At 38.8% G+C, this 24,104-nt stretch overlaps 1 protein-coding gene across 2 annotated transcripts in view; it reads left to right on the top strand.

The window, feature by feature from the left end:
* si:ch73-173h19.3 (calcium-binding EGF-like domain-containing protein) overlaps positions 1 to 21,740 on the top strand; it is a 73,028-nt gene extending 51,288 nt beyond the window's left edge. For both annotated transcript variants that reach the window (XM_010904835.3, XM_010904836.3), the window contains 5 exons: positions 5,514 to 5,633; positions 6,300 to 6,419; positions 6,771 to 6,894; positions 7,202 to 7,394; positions 19,754 to 21,740. In XM_010904835.3, the coding sequence (XP_010903137.2) occupies positions 5,514 to 5,633; positions 6,300 to 6,419; positions 6,771 to 6,894; positions 7,202 to 7,394; positions 19,754 to 19,915 (719 nt within the window). In that variant the 3' untranslated portion in view covers positions 19,916 to 21,740. The remainder of the gene's footprint in view (positions 1 to 5,513; positions 5,634 to 6,299; positions 6,420 to 6,770; positions 6,895 to 7,201; positions 7,395 to 19,753) is intronic.
* Positions 21,741 to 24,104: the final 2,364 nt, after the last annotated feature.

The following is a 24,104-nucleotide window of genomic DNA, read 5'->3' as shown; positions in this document are numbered from 1 at the left end:
GTGTTATGTTACTTATCTATTCTAAAATTGTTTACATTAATTTAATCAATTAATTAATCAATCTACATAGGCAATATAGGCAAAAACAGTTTTGCTCTGTCATTATGTGTTTATTTATAAAAACACTTACTGCCCAAATAAATGGCTTTAGTTTGACTTTCAGGTGCCTACGACTTTCATTGATCATTCTTGTTTGGACAGCTTGACTGGAGTCCACCTGTAAATTAATTTGTTTGGACATGATTTGAAAAGGTACACATCTGTCTGTACAAGGTCCCACAGCTGATCATGCATGTCAGAGCAAAAACCAAACCATGAGGGCGAAGGAATTGTTTGTAGAGCCCCCAAATCTGTTGAGGCACAGATTTGGGCAAGGGAACCAAAACATTTATGAAGCATTGAAGCTCCCCAAGAACAGTGGCCTTCCATTGTTCTTAAATTGAAGAATTTTGGAACCACCAACACTCTTCCTAGAGCTGACTGCTTGCTCAAACTGAGTAATCGAGGGAGTAGGGCCAAAGTCAGGGAAGTGACCAAGAACCCGATGGTCACTCTGACAGAGCTCAGTTCCCGTGTAGAGACAGTAGAGCCTTCCAGAAGGTCAACAATCCTCTGCAGCATTTCACCAATCAGGCCTTTACGATAGAGTGGCCAGACGGAAGCCAGTCCTGAAATACAGGTGTGCCGAGCTTGTAGCATCATACCAAAGAAAATTTAAGACTGTAATTACTGCCAAAGGTACAACAAATTACTAAGTAATCCAGCCTGAATACCTATGAACATTTTCTTTTATTGGGTATTGTATGTGGACTGATGATAAAAATAAACAATTTAATCAATTTTGAAAAGGCTGCAACATAACAAAATGTGGAAAAAGTGTAGGGGTCTGAATACTTTCAGAATGCACTATAAGATTCTCCACTGGAATGTTAGCAGTTTTAGTTTATGAAGAGATATTGAGGGAGAAGATTGACATGTCCTTCTTATTCACACTTTTTTTGGCTTCATTCCAATGGAAGTATATGGAGATTCATTGTTTTCTTGTAAAGTGGGGCACCACTAAAATTCTTACTGTCTTGCCTTTTTCTTTGGATAATTAATTTGAAGCCATCATTTATCTCTCTGCATGTGCATGCATGTGTTTTGTATGTATAAGTGCACGTGCTCCAATCCCCTGTTGGCAAACTATGCAAGGTCTTAGTCAAGTTGCAACATGACAAATCCTGGCGGTGAAGCAAACAATTGCTGTTACATAATTCAATCAATATGGGCAAGGGCCAAGTTGAGCTCAGGGAAGGAAAGATATGGTTGTCAATAACACATTCCTAAAACATGTTTTTTCTCCTTTAATCATATTGTTTCGTTCATCAGTCTGTCCTTAAGATGGAGTAATGCAGAAAGTAATGGCAGACAGATTTGGGTTATTATGCAGTGCCCCGTACCATATACTTCAGTGTAAGTAATAAGATTGAAATAGTTCTACACTTTCAGAAGGAATTACATTAGTGATCAGCAGAAATACTTTTCAAGTAAAAAAAATATATAATAACAGTCAAAATGTAAAACGTTTTTGTAAGTGCTGTAATTTGAGCCATTCAGCATGTTCTTAAATGTTCTCTCTAGCAGCTTATTGTTCTACCTGGTAAACATTTCTCATATGCTGAGTGCAGGTCTGGTAACTAATGCAAGAACGTGGCACTTGACTAATTCAAATGGAAACTAACTTCTACACAGCCTTAATTCTTCAAAAACTCAGTCAGCCTAAACATTCTGTAAGGAAGCTATACTATGATGTTGCAGTGCTAACTGGGCTGTGTCCATAAGGGCACAAAATAGCAAAACAGTGAAGCCTACCAGTATTCTTTATTAATGGATAAGTTCAGATGGTATTTCCCCACTGCGATCTGGTTTTTAAATATTTTCTCACAGTATGCCTACTGGACACAACAACCCAAGAATTTCTTATCTGAAATCTATCTGAGCATTCAGTCTGTAGTGGCAATGAACACATCTTGATTCAATTATAAATGAGTTTCTAAATGATTGCTTAAGTAAGTCTTCTTTTTCTACCCTATTTCTTTTACTGATCTAACCTGTTGTTCAATATATTCATTAAGGTTAAAAACTGGTTATACAATTATCACATTTAAGATAAATCAGCAGACACTGACACCTGCCAGAGAAGACTTTAGTAGTGGTGTATCCTTTCATCTCTCATCTAATCTGCCTCAGAAGTGGTCAGATAGATAGGTCAGCCAAAACAGTAGTCACAACATCACTGCATGTCTTTACTCATGGGCTTTTGTCTTCATAAGCCTTTGATATGGTCTGCATCCTATTCATTCAGAAGCTTAGTTTCCCAGTTTACCCTCTTTCATAATTCCCTCCCTTTTTCATCCTTCTCACTGAACACAAAGGAAGAGCTCTTGCCTGTCTCAAAACAGTTGTTTTTCCCATTCCTTGATGTTTCCATTTATGAGGTGTGTGTGTAATCCAGATCTATTTTTGGGCATGTCCACACCAGGAAAACTGAATTTTCCAGCTGAAATGTAAGGTTTGTTAGGTTTAGGGTAAACTGTACAATTTGGAATAGTTTTAGAATAGGAGTTTATTTTTGGTTTAGCCATTACCATTTAGGTTTATGCATTAGGGTCAAGTTATGTTTGAGAATAAATGTTATGTTATAGGGCCAGTTTCGCAGACACAGATTAAGCCAAGTCTAGAACTAAAAAAACAAGCTCAATTAAGTTTTTTATTGAACTAGATTTTTTTTGTCCTAGACTAGGCTTAATCCGTGTCTGCGAAATAAACCCATTCAGATTAAGGTTAGGGTATACTTATTCTTTTTTTTTCTCTTTCAGGTTTGATGTGATTTATTTGGCAGAAGTGTTAAATAAAGCAAAAAACATGTATTTTTATTATTCTAGCCACTCTTTGCTTTGATGAGAGTTTTGCCCACACTTAGCATTCTCAAAACCAGCCTCACAAGGAATGATTTTCTGATAGTCTTGAAGGAGTTCCCACATATGCTGAGCACTAGTTGGCTGCTTTTCCATCACTCAGTGGTCCAACTCATCCCAAACTATGTCAATGGGGTTGTGGTTGGGTGATTATGGAGGTCACGTCATCTGATCTAGCACTCCATCACTCTTCTTCTTTTAGTTGATTTCCGAATAATTTACCTTAGCTTCAGTCTGAGAAACAGTTAATTGACAATTTCTGAGGCTGGTAAATCTAATGAATTTTTAATCTGCAGCAGAGGAAACTCTGGGTCTTCCTTTGATGTGGCAGTCCTCATGAGAGCCAGTGTCATCAAAGCACTTGATGGGTTTTTCGAACTGCACTTGAAAGAAATGTCAAAGTTCTTGAAATGTTCTGGATTGAGTGACCTTTATGTCTTAAAGTAATTATGAACAGTCATTTCTCTTTGTTTATTTTAGCTGCTATAATATGGACTTCTACCGTACAAACATTCTGATGGTGTTCTGTTTACCCACCCTAACACTTTAAGAAGGAAAGACATTCTACAAATTAACTTTTAACGAGGCACACCTGTTTTTAAATGCATTACAGGTGACTACCTCATGAAGCTGGCCGAGAATGAAACAAGTGTGCAAAGCTGTCGTCAAAGCAAAGGGTGGCTACTTTGAAGAATCTCCCATATGAAATGTATTTTGATCTGTTAAACACTTTTTTGGTTGCTACATTATTCCATGTTATTTCATAGTTTTGATGTCTTAGAAATTCCCTTGAATGACTAGATGTGTCCAAATGTTTGACTGGTACTGTATTTACAGCCGCTTAGACCACTGGACCATCCTACAGTAGGCCACAGTTTAAGGTTAGGCATAGGGTGAAGGTCAAGTTAAAAATGTATTGCAGCAAGGATGAAATGTGCTAGTTTTGGGGTCTGTACATGTGTATACAACATTCTGACAGAAGTCAGATGTAGGCAAAATGAATATGTTTGAAGTTGTCATGTTCTTTGCACTCTTATTTCTGTTCATTACACTACTCAAAACCTACATTTGATTGCAAGATTGGTTCCCCTCAATCAACCTGTCAAACTCTATCACACTGGTCCTAAGTAAACTCTTGGAAAAAAAGGTTATAAGGCCATGCATCGTCACTTTTTCCCCTCATATGTGTTGATTTGTGGCCAGCTTTGATCATTAGGGCTATTCACCTCCAAATCCCACTGCCACAAGCCAAAACTCGGTCAGCCGGGCTTTGTTAACTGGAAGTGAATGTGCGTATGTGCCTTGTGTGTGTTTGTGTATATATATGTGTGTGTGTGCATTTTCATGTGTTTGAAATGAGAACTTGTTTACACAGACTTTCAGCCTCCAGGATGACATAATTCTCACATTGTGTCCATCACTGTGGTTACCAAATGAGTTACATCAGCAGGGGTATGAGTGGCCTGGTTCTAGATCAGCTTGTACTGTCAGTGACCATAGCAAACATTTGTATATCTAACCCAAGATACACCACAAGCTGTCTTTTCCAATGGGAGGCCAATGAAGCCAACTAAGCAAAATCTTGAAAGGAGGTGAGCAGAGCCAATCACCAGCTAGCGAGATCCTGTTGGCGCGTGCTAGTATGTTTTTGAAATTTTTAGATAGGGAATACAGTCATTCTGTGGAGCACAATTGTACAGTAACTCAATTTGCCCTGCACTCTATCAAAATACATCAATATTTCTTGAACGTTGGCTAAGTCTAAATTCTACATAACACAGTCCACACTGTTCTTAATATATTTTACTTCTGGGAACAGAAAACAAACTGTATTGAGATCAGATGTTTCACTGAATGTAGACCCAGTTCCATCTCACTGCTGGGCCATTGCTCCCAGTGAAGTGTGGAAATTATAACTGCATGTTTTTGTACATCCGGTTGGCAATCTCTCCTAGTTTTTTCTGTGACCTCTCTCCTAGTTTTATCTGTGACCAAACAACAATAACTGATCTGGGCCTATGATCAGTTACGAAGGGACAACCACTTTGATCTTATCTGGACTGACTTTGTGTTCTCACTCACGCTAATGACAACTCCGACTCAATGTATATGAATCTTCTATTTTTAACTCTTTGTATATAGTAGACTCGCCGACATTTGTCTGTTAACTGCAGAGAGACCACCCAAGAATAGGTTTGCAAAAGAACACTGTTTGTGTTCCATTTAGAAGATTGCTTTTGTTGAGCCAGGAAATGGAATATCACAGAGAGTGGATAAGCATATTAGGTTTCCGACCTACAGTTTGTGTTTTGGAGTAACTTAAAATGAGTCTTGTGTTACTTATACATAAAAACAATACATATACTCTTCTACTCTACTCATAAATCAGAATTTGTTGTGTACATGGATGAAGATGTCAAAAAATTATTCATTCATTTTAATCCCTGTGTATGCCCCTGAATCATACGATCATCTGACAAATGTTTGTGTTACACTTTCTGTATATCTAGTATATCTAACCACTGTTCATTTTTTTATGTCCCTGTCTTGCAGATGTGAATGAGTGTGAGGGGAGACACCCCTGTCAGCACCAGTGCTACAACATAATGGGCTCTTTCATCTGCCAGTGTGAGCAAGGCTACGAGCTAGCCTCTGACCAAGCCTCCTGCCAAGGTATTACACCAGCTGTTAGAATGTATGCGTGTCTTTGTGTGTTAGCATGTTTAATGGTGCATGTATGTACGTATGCATGGTGACACTGACATGCATCTTGCTTTCTTAATGGTGACATGCACTATCCAATAAATTCATGTTTTCATATTTATCAGTACCTTAAATTATACAGCTTTGGAAAGAATTAAGAGACCACTGCACCTTTTTCTTTTCCTTCCAAAAAAGTTGAAAAGGAAAGTTTTGAGTGAGGAACAGAAGCGTTAAATTTGCAGTGGTCTCTTCATTTTAGCCTATCTGTTCCTCACTCAAAACCTTCCTTTTCTACTTTTTTGGAAAGGAAAGAAAAAGGTGCAGTGGTCTCTTAATTTTTTCCGGAGCTGTATTAATACATGATTTCCCAATTCCTCCTCATATGTATTATTTTCTTTTCTGGGAAATTTCTGTCAGGCTCTCCCCCTTTTGGTATTTTATTTGGATACACATCAACTCCAGCCCCATCGTATTTCTGCGGTCAAAGCATAAATCATGTAAAATACACAATAAAAGCAGTGTATATAGTGAAATAATTCAACAAATATCACAACAAAAAGGCAAAACATTATACCAAGTAGTGTGTGTATCTCTTTAAGAGTGGACTGTATAATGTTTTAATGTGTTCATGCATAGATATCGACGAGTGCGCTTTCTCAAGTTACATGTGCCAGTGGCAGTGCCTCAATCAGCCCGGAGGGTATGTCTGTGCCTGTCCTGAGGGATACCAGATCCAAGGCAACCGCATGTGCCAAGGTAAATAGGCTTGTTTCAACTAGTAGAATATCTACCCTCTTTTACACCAGAAGTCATACTTCATAAGGTGGAATTACAATACCTTTACCTAAATCCCAAATGACAGGTCAAGGTTTAGAGTTTTACTGTATCTTGATATAAACTCAGTATTGACATTCAAGTTAATTTACAGCCCATTAGAAATACCTAAGATAGTAGTACATTTATTAAAGCTAAGCATCTTTTGTTTACAAAGACTAAAAGTTATTATCGAGTAAGACAATTGTATTAAAACAAATGAAGAACAAATATGAGGCACTCGGTTTGAAGGAAATTATTGAAATTGGATTACATTTAACTCTCCATTAATAGACATAGATGAGTGTGAAACAGGACACAACTGCCGCGAGGATGAGATGTGTTGGAACTACTATGGCGGTTTCCGCTGCTACCCCAGAAACCTTTGCCATGAGCCCTACGTGAAGACCGGAGAGGGGTGAGTAGACGGTCCAGTGTAATGCATTATGTTTAAATGGTGAACTTCTAACCCAAGTCCAAATGTTTTATTGTCAATAACATAACAACATTGTTATTAACATAATAACATATTAAACACACCAATTTAATTTGATATCCAACTAACAAGAAAAAGTTTCAGGTCTGCATGTAAGTGGTGACAGAGAACAAATTTGTATGACTTGGTATACAATAACTGGCACTAGTGTTCTTCACTGGCCAGTTGTAACCCACATATATTAAAATATATCTGCCAGTATTACCACATTCAACATTTCTCTCATTAGACGTTGCAGCTGCCAGTCACTCACCGGTTGCCAAGGGGTGCCACAGTCTATCGTCTACAAGTACATGAGTATCTCATCGGAGCGCTCAGTCCCATCCGACATCTTCCAGATCCAGGCCACCAGTGTCTTCCCGAACATGCACAATACATTCAGGATCAAGTCGGGGAACGAGGGAGGGGAGTTCTTCCTCAGGGTGAGCTGTTTGTTGTAAGGTTTTCAATAGGGATGGCCAGGTCAATACCATAGTACCAATACTTCCGATCCTGACAATTTGTATTTGAGCAGGGCTCCTTTCACATATAAATATCAATCAAGCACAATTATTATTTTTTTATATATATATTCAGGCATACCCAAAAACACATGCAGTCAGTCACACAATGAGATGGAGTGAACAAGGTTACCAATGGTCCTCTGCTTTACTGGCAAAAGGAAACCTTTTGAGGTATTTCAGTCCACTAACAGTAACAAAGAACATTGTGATATGAGTCAAACGTTAGTACGATATTGTGACAATACCACACACCTACTGAAAAACATGAAAATCATCCACATAAAAGGGCATGATGAGTTACAGTAGAGGCAATTATAGGAGAGAAGTATTGGTATGGGGCTATTATTTAATATTGGACAGAAAAACAATCTGTGATATAGCCTATACCTGATATTGACTACGAGCACAAATATTCACACATAAAATTCACGTTTTAACTGCTGAAGTGTGCTCCCTGTCTTCTTGCCATTAACAAACGATGTGAGTTGATTTAGTGGATATAAAAATGCACATTCTTGTGTAACTTGAAGCATAAAACAGCAAATATTTTCTTGTACATCATGGTAAAATTGTAGCACATTCTTGTGAAACTTGAAGAATAAAACAGCAAATATTTTCTTTTACATCATGATAAAATTGTAGCATAGCATAAAATTATTTTAAGAAGTACAAACAAACACGACAATCTGGCCTGGCAATCTGGCTTGAAAATATTGTACACGGTGCAGAGCGATCATTACATAATAACAAAATGGACAGAAAAATTAATTATTTGCAGTTGCCAATCAAACATCAATAATCATGTCACCTCCATAAAAATGAAAACCTTCAATATTTATTGTAATGTGAACATTCATCTCTTTGTGAAGTAGAAGGGAATTTCTGGCCTAAAGTAATGTTTAGGTGGGATTGTGTTTCAAGCTTGGAGTTAGCATCATTAGCTTCATCACAATTATATGAAATAAAATTGTGATAACCGAGATAGTTTCTGATTGCAATGCAGCTTTTGCTAACTCAAAAGCACTAGTGGCACTGTTTACAAAAGCATCACACAAATTGCAGTTAGCTAGCTAGTTACTGAATTTACAATCTACTGATGCGATTGCATATACCATATATCATTTGTTTATTGTACCATTATAATACCATAACAACACAGCTAATACTGTACTTACAAACTCTTGCCTACACTGGTTGACCTTGGTAAGGTGAATTTTTTTTTATATGGTGTTAAATATTTATAACATATGTCATTATTTGTCTTCCAAATTTAATACATCAGCATCATGGTACTTTATGGCATTAATCCACAATTTTCTAAACAAACTCCAGTTTGCTGATTTTTCTTTTGCATGTTCATGCAATAACTTGCATTGGTTCAACTTAAAGTATGGGTTCATTGCTCCAATCCCAAGATACTAGGTACTTGTCAGGCTACTACAGGTCCGGAAACAATTAAGAGACCACTGCAGCTTTTTCTTTCCTTTCCAAAAAAGTTGAAAAGGAAAGTTTTGAGTGAGGAACAGAAGCGTTCAATTTGAAATGAATTGAAACCTCCCTTTTTGACTTTTTTGGAAAGGAAAGAAAAAGGTGCAGTGGTCTAAATTTTTTCCGGAGCTGTATCTGTTTAGGTCTAATATGGACTTACTTTTGTTTCAATAAAAACAAACAAAAGTATTAGTACTGCAAACAAAATAATATTGAAAGCTATAGAAACCAAAAATATATATATCGCAAATAAAATATTTTAAAATGCAAAAACAAATCGACTGAAAACATTTCTTTGAGTTTTTTTCTGTCTTTAGTTATGTTACCCTGGAGTTTTGCTCTCGGTTGCAAGTTTTCTACACAAATTTCTCCGTGGGTGGGTTTAAGAGAGAAAATGCATCTCCACTGATCAACCAGACAAGGCAAAATCAACATATCCAGTTTGTTTACACTGTAGGCTTGCTACATTAATCGGTAGACAGGCTATCATGTATGGAACTTAATTTAGGTTTCTGCAAGTATAGAAGATAATCGCGCTTTCTGTTAAAAAATTGCTAGTTGATTATTTGTTACTATATGAAGTTGCTTTATCAAATTCCATAAGACGTGTTGATTGTATTCACTGAACAATCATCTTGTGCACCCATGTTAGATATCTAGAGGAAGCTGGCTAGAAAGCTGATACATACAAATGACATTGTGTTATAATTTAGGTAATTAGCTGTGGAACAGAACCAAACCAGAAACAAAATTGTAAACATAGCTATGCAGTATGGCAAGTATGTGCTGTATTAAATTATAACATTATAAGAAGCACAGCAGATATACATAACAAAGGGCTAGTAAATTTCTGGAAAAACAGCTTACAAAAAATGGGCATATATTGAGTCTTGAAATAACAGTTCTTTATCAGTTGATTGATTTGTCATGTCATGGCAACCAATCTGCAAAACTAACCATTACACTATCTTCAAATGTTACATTCAAATGCATTATTAATGTTACATTTACACACAGAAGGTTATTCCTACAGAATAACTGGAGATCTGTGATCGACAACGTTTCCTATAGGTATCACAGTTCTCTACAAAGTGTTCATATAGGATTCCTCAACAATAGTTTCCATGTTCTTAACCAGGAAAGGCTCATTGAGACTAAAACTCTGTTTTTAAAGAGCATCCTTGCAAAGATTGTCAGCAGCAAGTATAAGCATTATTTAAGAATTACAAATAGACAACAGAAAAAAAATATAAGTAGTCATATAATAAAACAAGAAAAGGAATCAGGCAAGCCTAGTTCCCACATAAATACACTGTAGTTACAAGGAAAGAGGGCTTTAGTTTGAAGCAGTATCTGTTCCCACATTGAAACACAATGGTTACCACTACTAAGCAAGTACATTTTGGTGTAGTCAAATGAAGTACTCCTCCTGTACATCCTCACACAAAGGAGCAGATACCAGTCCTGATGCTAGATTGTTGCCCTTCTATGGCCCAGTCCAGCTCTCCTCGTGTAACGGCCTGGTATCTCTTCCATGCTCTTGAGACTGTACTGGGAGCTGCAGCAAACCTTGTGACGGCATGTATGGATGTGTCATCCTGTGCCAGCTGGACTACCTGTGCAACCTGAATGGGCTGTAGGTACCACCACATGCTACCAGTAGTGACAAGGACCCTACCAAAACGCAACACTAGAGAAGAATCAGTCAGTAAGAATAAGGAGAGAGTAATTGTCTGTGGCCACCACTTGCAAAACCATTTCCTTTTTTGGGGTTGTCTTGCTGTTGCCTCTCCAATGCACCTGTTGTCGCTTTCATTTGCACCAAAACAGGGGACAGTGTTTCACAGTCGCTTATGCTTCCTAACTGGAGAGATATGATATCCTTGAAGTTTAATTGACATGGTGTTATACTGTGATTATTACATATTCCCTTATTTTTGAGCAGTGTAGCTGCAAACTTGGGGAGACAAAAACAAATACATAATTAGATTATTTGCATGGTTTTCCACTTAACTGTACATACTTCTGCTTAAATGGAAGTTAGGGCAATAGTAGTTTTGTCCAACTTGTGCCTCCTGTAGCGTTTATGCTCCTCGTATTCTTAAAGTCTTTCAGAAGTTTCTTGTAACTGTGTAATACATCCTCTGGATTTCTTACTACAACACAACAAAATATATGCGTGAGGACATATTATTCATTGGCTGAACATCTACAGTGCATAATGTACATAATCTATAACAGACCTGGGCAAGATAGGCCCCCGGGCCGGATCCGGCCCGTTGAGTCATTCTATCCGGCCCGCGATACATCCAAAACTTTTTAAATAATAAATAAATAACTGGTCCACAGATTACGTTACTTCATTTACTGTTCCATATTTATTTATTTTCGAATTAAAAGTCCCGTGGCACTCCCAATAATAAGAACAGCAGTATCATACTGTTTGTTTAAAATACCTTTAAGTTGAAACAAGGTATTTGCATTGCTATGGTACCAGCACCACAATCCACGCGCGGAAGTTATCATTTGTACGTACTATACGCAATTGATGACTAGCGATCTCTGGAAATGAGCCTAAGAAAAGTTGATAATGAATGCAGGGTATTTAAAAAACTATTGACTGGAAAATATTTATTTGCAGATGTCGCAGGGAATGCAAATTGCTTCATATGTTAAGCTAACGTCACAGTTTTTAAAGAGTACAATTTGCAGAGGCACGATCCAGAGCAAGCATGCAGCGAAATACAAAATTTTTCACCCAATGCTAAAATTCAACAAGTCCAAGCGCAGATGCAGTCTCACTGATGAACATTTTGCAGCAGTACCGCACACTGCTTCAACAGAAATGACTCCTGACATCACCTCACTTGTCAACGCCCATATGAGTCTCTCCTGTTCATATTGAGTGAGTAGCCCTAAAAGTTGATTTCTTGGGTCTGGGCTGCTGGAATCGCTGTCGTTAAAAGCACGTAGTACAAAAAATATACTGTATGAAGTTAGATGACAATTATACCAACATTTGCTTAAACATTTTTAAGTAAATTAAGTTCAATTATGAAAACGGTGTTGCATGGAAAATAAATATGCATAAATATAATATGCAAGTTAACAGAGTTAGCTATGTTGGGTGTTTTTTGGCCTGTTGGTTAAAAAAGTTATCTGGCCCACAATGCTATCTGGCATTTTCAATGTGGCCCCCCACATTGAAAATATTGCCCACCCCTGATCTATAGCATGTATTTCATCTCCAGTCCTTCAGTGTCCCTGTAAATACATATCAGCTGTGTAGCCCAGGAAAAATACAACTTACTCAACTATTAAATGGCTTAATTAGCAGTTCACAAGAATAAATTGTTCTACAATGGTAAGGTCAACAAAATATTTCAAGTCTGAATCTTCCTCAGTATTCAAATAGAAATGGTGTGTGTCTTTATAAAATACTAGTTAGCTTCACGTTAAATGCCTTGAATGGGTATTTAGAGGAATCTTTCTCTGCAATATCTGATATTTTATTTTGGTGTGTTTGGCAGAACTTTTATTCACTAATTTTCTTTTAGATTAAATGTTTGGCGAACATGCAAACTATTATAAATTGCATTTGAAAACCTTCTGAAATATACTAAACAACCCTATTACAACACCAAGTGATCTTGCAAAGCCTTTGGGCAATAAGCTTTTGAAGAAATATTTTCATGGACTTATCTTGGAATATTGTTTTTGCAACATTTGGACAACCATAGTCACTAGCCAGTGTCCTTGTTAGCTTTAGTAGCGTGCTTGCTAGAGTACTTGCTAGAGTGCTTGCTAGAATGCTTTCTAGCGCGCTTTGACTTCGGTTTAACATGAACTGCTTGTTTTAACTACAATTTTGGTTGATAATTAAGTTTCAAAAAAGTATTGGCTGTTTACCTTGAACTGTCAGGGCTGTAGTCCACAGTGCAGTCCTTCTCTTTCTAGGGTGGCTGACAAGAAAAGTTAGAGGTGCATACCGCCACCTACTGTATACGTGTAGCACGATGTCCCAGATTTATTTTCATAGAAATGCCCCAAATCCTAACTCCATCACCTGTTATTATAATAACAATAATTATATTTGTTATATTAATAAACATTGTTGAAAATGAGGATGTATGATATTTCTATAAAAACGTTGTGCCCAACGCATACAGTAGGTGGCGGTATGAAACTCTAATGTTGGTTGTGAGATGCAATAGAAAGAGGACAACAGACTTCTATACGGTACGCCTGACGGCGTTCTTTGTTTGCAAAGTAGCAAATTTATTGTACCATTATTATAAACCCAAATTGTTATTAAAATAACCAATTCACGTTAAACCGAGCATTTCCATTTTTACTCTGTAAACATTTTACAAATAAAAGCGCGCTAGCAAGCACTGTAGCAAGCATTCTCAAAATGTACCGGAACATTTTCTAACATTTGTCCATGAAAATATTTTTGAATAGTACATGATTCCAGTATTCTTTCAATTGTACTTGCGAAAAAGGTCTTTCATTTTGCACCTTGTTAGTTTTAACACTGCTTCTGCTATTGAACAAATGTAATCATATGTGTTTAGAATGTAACATGAATGGTGGCATTCTGACGTTTTATGGATTAGTAGGCAGTTAAAAAATACAGAACGGCTACAGTATACATAAAAGAAAAGTTTAGTTGAAATGTTCACTACAAGTGGAGTTGCTTTGCTCTGCATCAATACGTTAGTCAGCCTGAAACAGGGTACGATAATTATGACTACAAAACTGAAAGAATGTGTGTTAATATGTTTTTTTACTGTCTTACACAGTTCAGTTAACACATCAATTAATAATAATGGCATCTCAAAAATGACCCCAAAAAGCATGCATGGATGCATACTTCTAAAATCCACCAGAAATAAACAATTTTATTTTAGGCTTACTATAAAGTAGCTTCTAAAGGATGGGGCCAGCAAAGTTTATGTCTATCCTGAAAAAATCATAATGCATTATTTGCTTTGACTGCAGCAAGGCTCAAACACCAGTCCCCTGCGTGGGAGTTTGCGTCTCTAAACTACGCTACTTAACAAGGGGTAGTCAGTCAGACAGTCACTCACTCACTCAGTAAGAGACATTTGCTCTCCTTGGCCGGCTCCGCTTACTGTTGAGTAGCTGAATGACTTGTCATAACACAGGAACAGATGTCCATATTCTGTCCATCCAAACTAGTCCACACTTTGTGAGGGTGATGAATCAAAACACACTAACTCATTAATCCTAAACCAAAGTATGTAAAGTAAGGGGGAAAAGTATTTGATCTCCTGGAGATCAGACAGAATAACAACAAAAAAGAAAAACAGAATAACAACAAAAAAGAAAAATGCACTGTTTCTCACTGTATATCCACCAATTAAATTAGAATATTTACAAATGCCCCCATGGACTAGCAAGTGGCCTATCTCCACAGTCACACTAATCCATATCTTATGCTACTGAAATGTTGTACACCATCTGTAAAATCAGCCTCATAAATTCTAAACCCTGGACATACCTATCTTTCTAAATCTGCCAATCTTTCTAACTCTGTTTCACCATACCCACCCTTTTGCAATATGGGCCATCCTATTGCACAAAATTGCAAACAAAAGAAACAGAGAATGAGCGTAGCCTGTGGATTCGGATGATAACATGCATGAGACCCCTGATCAAGCTCGGACTTCACAATGCTTTAGAGATTATCTGAAATCAGTGTAAATATTTACCCTTGTATTCACTACAAAGAAACTTGAAAAGAAAGCTTGTTGAGCTGAACTGTGTGGGGACAATTAAGCAGATTCCACAATCTCAAAATCATTGCAAATGGCATAGCCTTAATCCAACGAACCATCAAGATTACGTTCACTACTGCCATCTACAGTGGGGAGAACAAGTATTTGATACACTGCTGATTTTTAAGGTTTTCCTACTTACAAAGCATGAGGTCTGTATGTTTATCATAGGTACACTTCAACTGAGAGAGACAGAATCTAAAACAAAAATCCACAAACTCCCATTTTATGATTTTTAAGTAATTAATTAGCATTTTATTGCATGACATAAATATATGATACATCAGAAAAGTAGAACTTAATATTTGGTACAAAAACCTTTGTTTGCAATTACAGAAATCATACGTTTCCTGTAGTTCTTGACCAGGTTTGCACACACTGCAGCAGGGATTTTGGCAAACTCCTCCATACAGACCTTCTCCAGATCCTTCAGGTTCCGGGGCTGTCGCTGGGCAATACAGACTTTCAGCTCCCTCCAAAGATGTTCTATTGGGTTCAGGTCTGGAGACTGGCTAGGCCACTCCAGGACCTTGAGATGCTTCTTACGGAGCCACTCCTTAGTTGCCCTGGCTGTGTGTTTCGGGTCGTTGTCATGCTGGAAGACCCAGCCACGACCCACCTTCAATGCTCTTACTGAGGGACGGAGGTTGTTGGCCAAGATCTCAAAAATTTTAGACTTTGTGCAAGTCTAACTAGTGTAGCCTGGAGGAGAGGCCTCATTTAGGGCAGTAAAGTAATCAGGATTTAGCCATGTTTCACACAAGCCAATAACATCTAGTTTATGATCAGTGATTCATTAATTTACTGCAATTGCCTTTGGAGCAAGGGATCTAACATTAAAGAGTCCCACTTTGAGAAGCGAGGTAATACAGTCATTTTATTTGTAACCGCGGTAGAGGAAGGCTTTATCTTAATAAGGTTGTTATTGTTAGCACTACCTTCTTTAACTTTTCTCAGCCTGGAACGAGTCACAGTCGCAACAGGCAAAACTATACTAACTACTCTGGCTATGCTATCGATGCTACCTGTCCTGCACCCTATCTCATGGTGAGGCTAATAGAGACTCCTGTTTATGTTCCTAGGTAAAAGAAGGGCACCACTCCAGCTAGGATGGAGTCCATCGCTCTTCAGCAGATCAGGCTTGGCCCTTTTTCTGGGAGAGTCCCAAAAAGAGGGCCAGTTATCTACAAACTCTACCTCCTGGACAGGCAGAACTCTGTTTTCAGCCAGCGATTGAGTTGCACAAGTCTGCTGTATAGCTCGTCACTACCCTTAGCTGGGATGGGGCCAGAAAAAATTTCTCTATGCCAACATATCTTTCTAACTAATTAACAAGCTGATGCTATGTTCTGCTTTGTAACCTCTGACTGGTTACAAAGCGGCTACGTCGGTGGCTCTGCCCCCAATAAATTGTGTACAATCGCCGGCTGATTCTTTAGTCTAATACTGCAAGTAATGGAATCGCCAATAACTAAAGATTCCAGTTTTTCTGGGCCACTGGTAGAAAATGCCTGCTGATCATTCCCCTCCGAAGACGTCTCGGGCCTTGACTCTGTCTTCAGTAGGGAAAACCTGTTTAAAATCTTTGTCGGCTCTAGCAGCGACCCAGGTTTAACTGGTCGGCTGCAATTTTTTCCCAGTGACCAAGAGAAAGTTATTGCCCACCTGCAGGAGCGATGGTAACTTTCGTAACCCCAGTTCTATGAGTGGGGCTTTGCTCCTATTGGTTTACCCCTCTGCCAATAGGCAGGCACTGAAAATGTACCTTCTCCGGCTCCATCACCCGACCAGCCGAGAGGGAATTGGCCTGGGTCAGCTTCAAAATGGCCGCCGAGGCATGCGCCACCTCGCTCACCTCAGCTGGGGTCAACGAGTTGTGACCCTCCGTCATCCCGGCCACAGCTGCAGCCAGGAGGCCCACATTGTTGCAGGCCGCGAGAGACTGCACCGAAAGGGCGTTTTTCCACCAGGCTGGCAGAGACACGTTCCCTCACCGAAGGCAGAGCGGGGCGCTTGTCGGACCAGGTACTCAGGCCCGGAACCAGGGAGGACGCCAGTGCCAGCATCTCCAACCTCCCCTCCACAGTGGTGAAGGCGAGATGTGACTTCACGGTCCCCCGGGTCATGAATGGAGCGCCCCATGCCTCCTCTGCGTATCTACACAGAGAGGGGACCTCTGGCGCCGCTGTCGGCACCAGGTAGTGGGCCCGCGTCCAGCAGGCAGCCTCAAACAAATCATCCCGTCCTCTGGCGCAGGGGGGGACCAGTTCCTGAGGCGGGCGGAGCCAACACCGGGCCGGTCTCCTCAGCCTCCGCCCCCAACTCCTGAAAGGAGTCCTCCTCGGAGAGGAGAGAGAGGACATCGGCGAGGGGGACCTCCTCAGCGAAAAATGCAAGCCGCTCCATCCTCACCTGTAAAGGGAGGACGCCGCAGGCACCGTCGCGAGCATGAAGCGGCCCTAGACACGTACAGTATAATGTGTGCACGTCCACTGCCGGGTCCAGCTCGCTACACCGGTAGGCTGACAAGGAAGTCAGAGGACTACAGAAGAAGCTCCAGTGGCTGAAGTAGGTAAAGCCATCCATAGCTGTAGTAAAAACTCACCGAAATGCATAAACTAAACTTCCTTGTGAAGAAAGAAGGGAGGCAGATTGGGGTGTGATGACCTCTTTTATAGCCATGGGGGCAGATGGCCATGAGAGGTGCGATTTGCATATTTAAATATTCAGTGCCTGCCTATTGGCAGAGGGGTAAACCAATAGGAGCCCCTATGGGCAAAGCTTCACGATATAGAACTGTGCCGTGGGGCTAATTACACTATTGTTTCTTCCTGTTGGTACAGACACAGTTTTTTTCAGTTTCTACAATAACATGACATTTGCGTCTAATGCCGAGCCTCAAACTCTGCTGTCTTTACCTGAAGACGATAGTTCTCATCTGTGTTGAAAATACAGCAACTACAATGATAAGGCATAAAGGTACTTAGCTTCGGGTGTTCAGGGGCGAATAGCTCCCTTTATTATGTCCAAATAGATTCCCAGTGTAGAAAGGTTGGGTAAAAAGTCAATAGATAAAAATAATATGTTGGTAAACTCGTAAAATAAAATATAACCAGTTTAGTTTAGTTTATATAAAGTAAATTCGAAAGAGTTTGACAGGTGGCCAGGTAGGTAACAGCAAGTGTACTCAGTGCCTGCACTAATATGCACAATGCTTCATGCCCATATGTATTTATTGCATTATTGTAAGCCTGTTATTTGAATCATAATAATAACTACTGTATTAATAATAACAATAATAATCATTTTTATATATACAGTATTCCTCCAGCTATCCGCGGTTCCATATTCGCGAACTCAAGTATCTGTTTATAGTGATATGTTGAAAGACATAAAGAAACAGCGATCTCAGTTGCCAATCACAATGTTTTTACAATATTATCGTGCAATAAGACCATGGAAAGGGTAATGGGGAATTTTGTGTAGGGTAACTGGGGTATTGGGGCATTCTGTGTAGGGTAACTGGGGTAATGGGGCATTCTGTATAGGGTAACTGGGAGTTAGGGAGGGATTTTTAAGGATGCGTCACTTATCCGCAATTTTCCACATCCGCAGAACCGATCCCTCACAGATACGGGGGATGTACTGACCCAATTCTCAGAATGTGTATTATAAAAACGCTGATCAGATGAAAAAGCTTGTAAGTGCACACTACAGTATGTTTAATAAGCGGTGCATCCATGAGTGGCAAAGTGGATAGCCTTGTATCTTTGAGTATTTGTTAAATAAACATAGAATAATTTTACCATTTCACTTATTATGTGAGATTTATGAGCATGTTGGGGTTAGTCTGTACTGACTTTGTGTACCTATTTTCTTTGCCACCACACTGCTGAATGGCATGCTCACTGACATGATTGTCTCAATAAAATAAAGCACGGGTTTAGTAAATGTTAAACGAAATGTTCCCATATCTTTTTTTAAATAAATTTGTATCTTTCTCCAACCAATTTGCATTGGAGAGAAACTACTAGTAGAAAATTGCTCAAGGATTAACACCTAATGCAATTTCCAAGCATGAAGAAAATGTATTGATGTGTATATGTAATATGGTGAGGATTATTAGCCTGATATTAGCCTGATAAGCCTAGTGCTTACTCACACAGACTGTGTAACACTCAAAGCTATCTTATCTTTATTATTGTTGTAATTATTGTAAATATTATTGTTATTACTGAATAATAGCACTTTCAACACCACAGTGATATTGCTTGGAGCTGTGTTGCAAGTCCAGCCCAGCCTGACCCAATTCTCAGAATTTAAGGCCCTGGCCAATCTCAGGTATGAGCTAAAAATGACAACTCTACAACGCGTGAGGTCAGACCAACTTCTCTCTCAGCCCCTACCTGTCACCTAGGGTGTTCCCCAAAGTTTCAATCCTCAGTCCCTCAAAACCTTTGATGTTGTTTTATATCCATCCACTGACTTGTGCCTTAGCTTTTTTTTATCTATCCACTGACTTTATGTCGTCAATCTATCAAAACAATCGTTCTGCCCATAGTGGATTCTTTGCTTTGAATTGCTGTACTTAGCAGTGGAGTCCTCTATCATTAACTATTTCCTCTGAAATAGTTAGTCACTGCAGTTGATCATAGATGAAAGCCAATTAGCTTGATTTCTGATCAGGAATACCTGCTTATACCTCAGCAAGCTTGTAATTTTCACCTGGATATCATGGGTCACTTTATGTAAATAAAGCTGGAAAAAGTCTGGTTTTCATTTAGGCTGTAGGGCAACAAAATGTGAAAATTTTGAGAGGGGGTGGTGACTTTCTAACCCATGTAATTGCACAAAAATAGCTGTTTATGGAGCTAGAGGGTCAGCCCAGATATGGACTTAAGCATTAGCATCAATTAATAATAGTGGTGTAATCCCTTGTTAGCATCCTCAGATTATGCTAAACTCAATCATCCTGTTCATTTCCAGCGCTCCAACAACCTCAGTGCCATGCTGGTGATGACAAAGCCGCTGACCGGACCACGGGAGCATGTGATCGACCTGGAAATGATCACCCACAGCAGTGTCCAAAACCATCGCTCCAGCTCTCTGCTCCGACTCACCATCATTGTGGGACCCTATGCATTCTAAGTTCCACTTCTAAGTTGCTCTAAAGCACAGATCTAATATCAGTTTACCTGCACTGTATCTCATATTAACCATCAAGGGAGAAAATGACAAATTAATGTTAGATCTGTATCTAGGGGCAGTCTCATCTTACTCTAACTATTTGCCAGACTCTTACAAGGCCTACTCTCTGTACTGCTTGTATCTTATAGAGATATCCACATACATCCCTGCAAGGGTTTCCCAATCATGGTCCTAACATAGTAGTTTGTTGGCTTTTTTTTTTGCCTTCATACATTGCAATCAAAGTTTGTGATCCACCGGTTAAGCACTAGACTGGGTGACATGTTTTTGTCTTAGCTCAAAGTGTGTAGTCTTTTGTTGGAGAACAAATGTGATCATTTGCAGTGCACACACACACAGAAACTGAGCACATACTGAAGGAGCAGGAGGATGAATTAGCCAGGCCACAATATAGTCATTTGATGCATCACTAGCTAACGATAACATTGAAACATAACATGACTTAAACTGAGCAACACTCAAAAAAAGAGCTTCTTATTCATCCCTTACTTGACACGCATTGTAATGTAGTAGGAACATTGGATTGTGTCAAATCTCTAAACTTTGTTTGCTTAAGATGTGTTCTCTGGGAAAGAAATTAACACTTCTTGAAATCATACTTGCCCATTGTATAATGGAACATAGTTGCCAAGTGAGGTTGTTAACTGATTTTGTTTCCATTTGGAATGCTTTTCATTTATGTAGTTGAAAAGAAACCTACTGTAATGCGATGTTAATATGAATACCAAATGGCTTTGAAAAAGGGACATATCCGTTTCAGTTTTCTTGGAGAGAAATAATATCTTGTGAATAGCATTCAAGCATGTGACCAAATTACGCAATATTTTATTTCTGGGTTAAACAATATTTATAAGGGCAACAAAGGTACTTGAAACAGGCAAGCTTGTTGGCTAAGTGTGATTTATTGGGTTACAAGGGAAATTATTTGGTTAGGACTGCAGCAGAACAGTTTCAAAAGTGTTGGAATTTAATGGCATTGTTCAATGAATGGAAATGTACGGTCATGTCAACCTCCATCAGAGAGTTGCTTAGCAATCTTTGTCCAATGGGAATAAAGCAATGATACTTTTTGGATGCAAAATTGATATTTTCAGGAAATCATTGGCAATGCAGTTTGGTCATATAGGCAGGGGAATTGCTCAATGTGTCTGTATGTTTGCCAGGGTGCCTTTTGATTCTGCACAGCATATTCAGTCAATGATTGGCAACTAAACTGGTTCAGTCATTTTGAGTATTTAATAAGGAGTCATTGAATTGCAGTTTCAAAGTAGATTGTTTGCTTCAAAGTAGATAACTTTTTGAAATAAATGGTATGCTTGACAATCAACAGGGAAGCTCAATTGAATCAAAAGGTTCCCACTTACGATAAGGTGCCATTTTCACTGTGTGGATACTATATATGGATACTGCAGGTATAGTATAATAACAATATAACATATCTCCGTTGTACTTATATAATTACCATGTAGCCAATCATATTATGTGGAACCAAATGGCTACATTCTAATATGAAAATGATTTATTGGGGTTAAAACAAAGTAATTGAAAATTGCCAACATAAATATATGTCTTATTGGATAATAAGGAAAGTCATGTTAGTCTAAAAAATAAACAATGTAAACATTTGTATATATATTTACCAATCACAATTTTGTTACAGCTTTTGAGAATATATACTTCTTTTTTAAATAAAAGATAAATTTCACTCAGTCATTTATTGTTTTTATTCAAGGTTTAGTAGATTTTAGTAAGCATATATTTTAGGTCAGATGTTATATAATTATATATACATGTCTGGGAAAAATGTAGAGATCACTGCACCTTTTTCTTTTTGAGTGAGAAAATTTTGAGTGAGTTACAGAAACGTTCAATTTGCAGTGGTCTCTTAATTTTAACCGTTCTGTTATTCACTCAAAACCTTCCTTTTCAACTTTTTTGGAAAGGAATGAAAAAGGTGCAGTCTCTTAATTTTTTCTTGAGCTGTGTATAGAGGTTCCAGCAACAATATTAGATCAAACAATCGTGGCTCAATTACCTATGAAAAGGAAATGTTTCAGTTCTTTTCATGACATGCGTTTACAAAGTTTACATTGTCAGTGTCAAATTTGAGGTACTGAATTAGAAATTAAATCCTGTGCAGTCTTTATAATTTTTAAATCCTCACTGTGTGTCTAATGATTCAAGTTGTTTATTCAACAAAAATAAATCCAAACTACACTACCATTCAAAAGTTTGGGATCACTTCAAAATGTCTTGTTTTATTCCATTAAAATAACATCAAATTGATCAGAAATGTAGTGTAGACATTGTTAATGTTGTAAATGACTACTTTAACTGGAAACTGATGCTTTTTAATGGAATATCTACATAGGTGTATGGAGGCCAATTATTTGCTAATTAGATTAGATTCCACTTTAGTGTCATTGAACAGTATGAGGACAGTACAACAAAATGCAGTTAGCATCTAACCAGAAGTGCAAATAGAAGAGGGCAGGAAATGTACAAGTATGAAGTAAAGTGTTCTAAATGAGCAATGAAGGCAAAAAGGCAAAATGTAGTATTAAGTATATGTACATATGTGCAAGTGGGAATGAATAGTTGTGCAATGAGGCAAATGCAAGTTCAATGGCAATTCTAAATGTGCAGTGCAGTCTTAGGGAGTTTTTCCTAGCCACTGAAATTCAACACTACTGTTGTTTGCTCCTTGGGGTTTAAGGCCGGGTGTCTCTGTAAAGCACTTTGTGACAACTGCTGTTGTAAAAAGCGCTTTATAAATAAAAAAAAAAAAAAAAAAAAAAATTGAAGGTGTAAGGTGGTAGGTGCAACTGAAATGTAGGGACAGCAGCAATGAGGTGGAAGAAAAGTAATATAAGGGAGTAGTGCAACAAGGTCCCTGAGAGGCACACCTAAGCGGTGGGCAGGTGGGTTTGGCTAGTGATGGGATGGGTCACAGAGTTCAACAGGGTTACAGTAGATAGGATTTTGAGCCTCCTGATGTGTGAATGAAGAAAGCTGTATCCGCCTGCCGGATGGGAGGAGGACAAAAAGTTTGTGGCATGGGTGTGAAGGGTCTTTGATGATGCCGCGCATCTTCCGCAGACACCGCTTGCACTGAAGGTCCACGACAGCTGGGCACCAGTGATATGCTGGGCGGTTTTCACCACTCGATGTAGGGCCTTCCGGTCAGCCATTAATGTTTTATGACTTTATTCAGAGGTGAATTATTAATAAATCTGTTTTTAAAACGATTCAGAAGAATAGCGTTAAGAAACAGAACATGTATTTAGATGTTAATTTACTATAAACTATAACTGCCAAAAGAAAAAGTTTCTCTGGGGGGCGCCTGCTGCCAGCTCACTCCCTCCCATCACCGGAATTCTGAACACCTGTTGTTGATTGCACTTGTAATTTCACCTATATATATAGCACTTCGTTTTTGTTGTTTCTTTGTGAGGTATTGTTAGTTGTTGCTCTTGTGCCTTTGCCTGTTTGTGGTTTACCTGGTTTTGGACTTGGACTTGACTGTATTTTTGACTACGACACTTGGCTTCTGTGTTTGTACCATTGCCTTCATTAAATCGTTGCTCTGCAGTTGAATGCAATCCAGTCTCCCTGAGGTTCATTACAGAATACCTAACCTACCACAATGGATTCAGCGGAGCTTCTACAAAGCCTGAACCAACAAGAGGAGCACCTGCTGCGCCATCAGACCTCTCCCAAATATCCGGGGGTCTAATACATCGCCTGCCTCCACTTCTGCCCTCAGAGCTTTTATTGAGGCACTGAATAGATATGATGTTGCTCCTGGCCACTGACAGGGGATTCTCCTTTATTTCACATCACTCTTCAAACTTTCTGATGGACGCTGATAAGGTATACCTCCGTATTTCACTACTCACTGGTAGAGCCCTGGAATGGGCAACAGCCCTCTGGTCATCCAATCATCCATCCCTGACTTCGGAACCCAATTCTGCGAACTGTTCAAAGAGTTCTTTGATCACCCTGTGTCCGGGCACAGCGTAGGTGATCTGCTATATGAGTTGAAACAAGGAAAAAGAACTGGAGCTGATTATGCCCTGGAGATTCATACCTTGGCCGCTGGTAGTGGGTGGAGCTTTATTAACTGTTT

This window comes from Esox lucius, chromosome 9 (genome assembly GCF_011004845.1).
Source record: "Esox lucius isolate fEsoLuc1 chromosome 9, fEsoLuc1.pri, whole genome shotgun sequence".
Lineage (NCBI taxonomy): Eukaryota > Metazoa > Chordata > Actinopteri > Esociformes > Esocidae > Esox > Esox lucius.
This window is presented reverse-complemented; position numbering and strand designations above follow the sequence as displayed.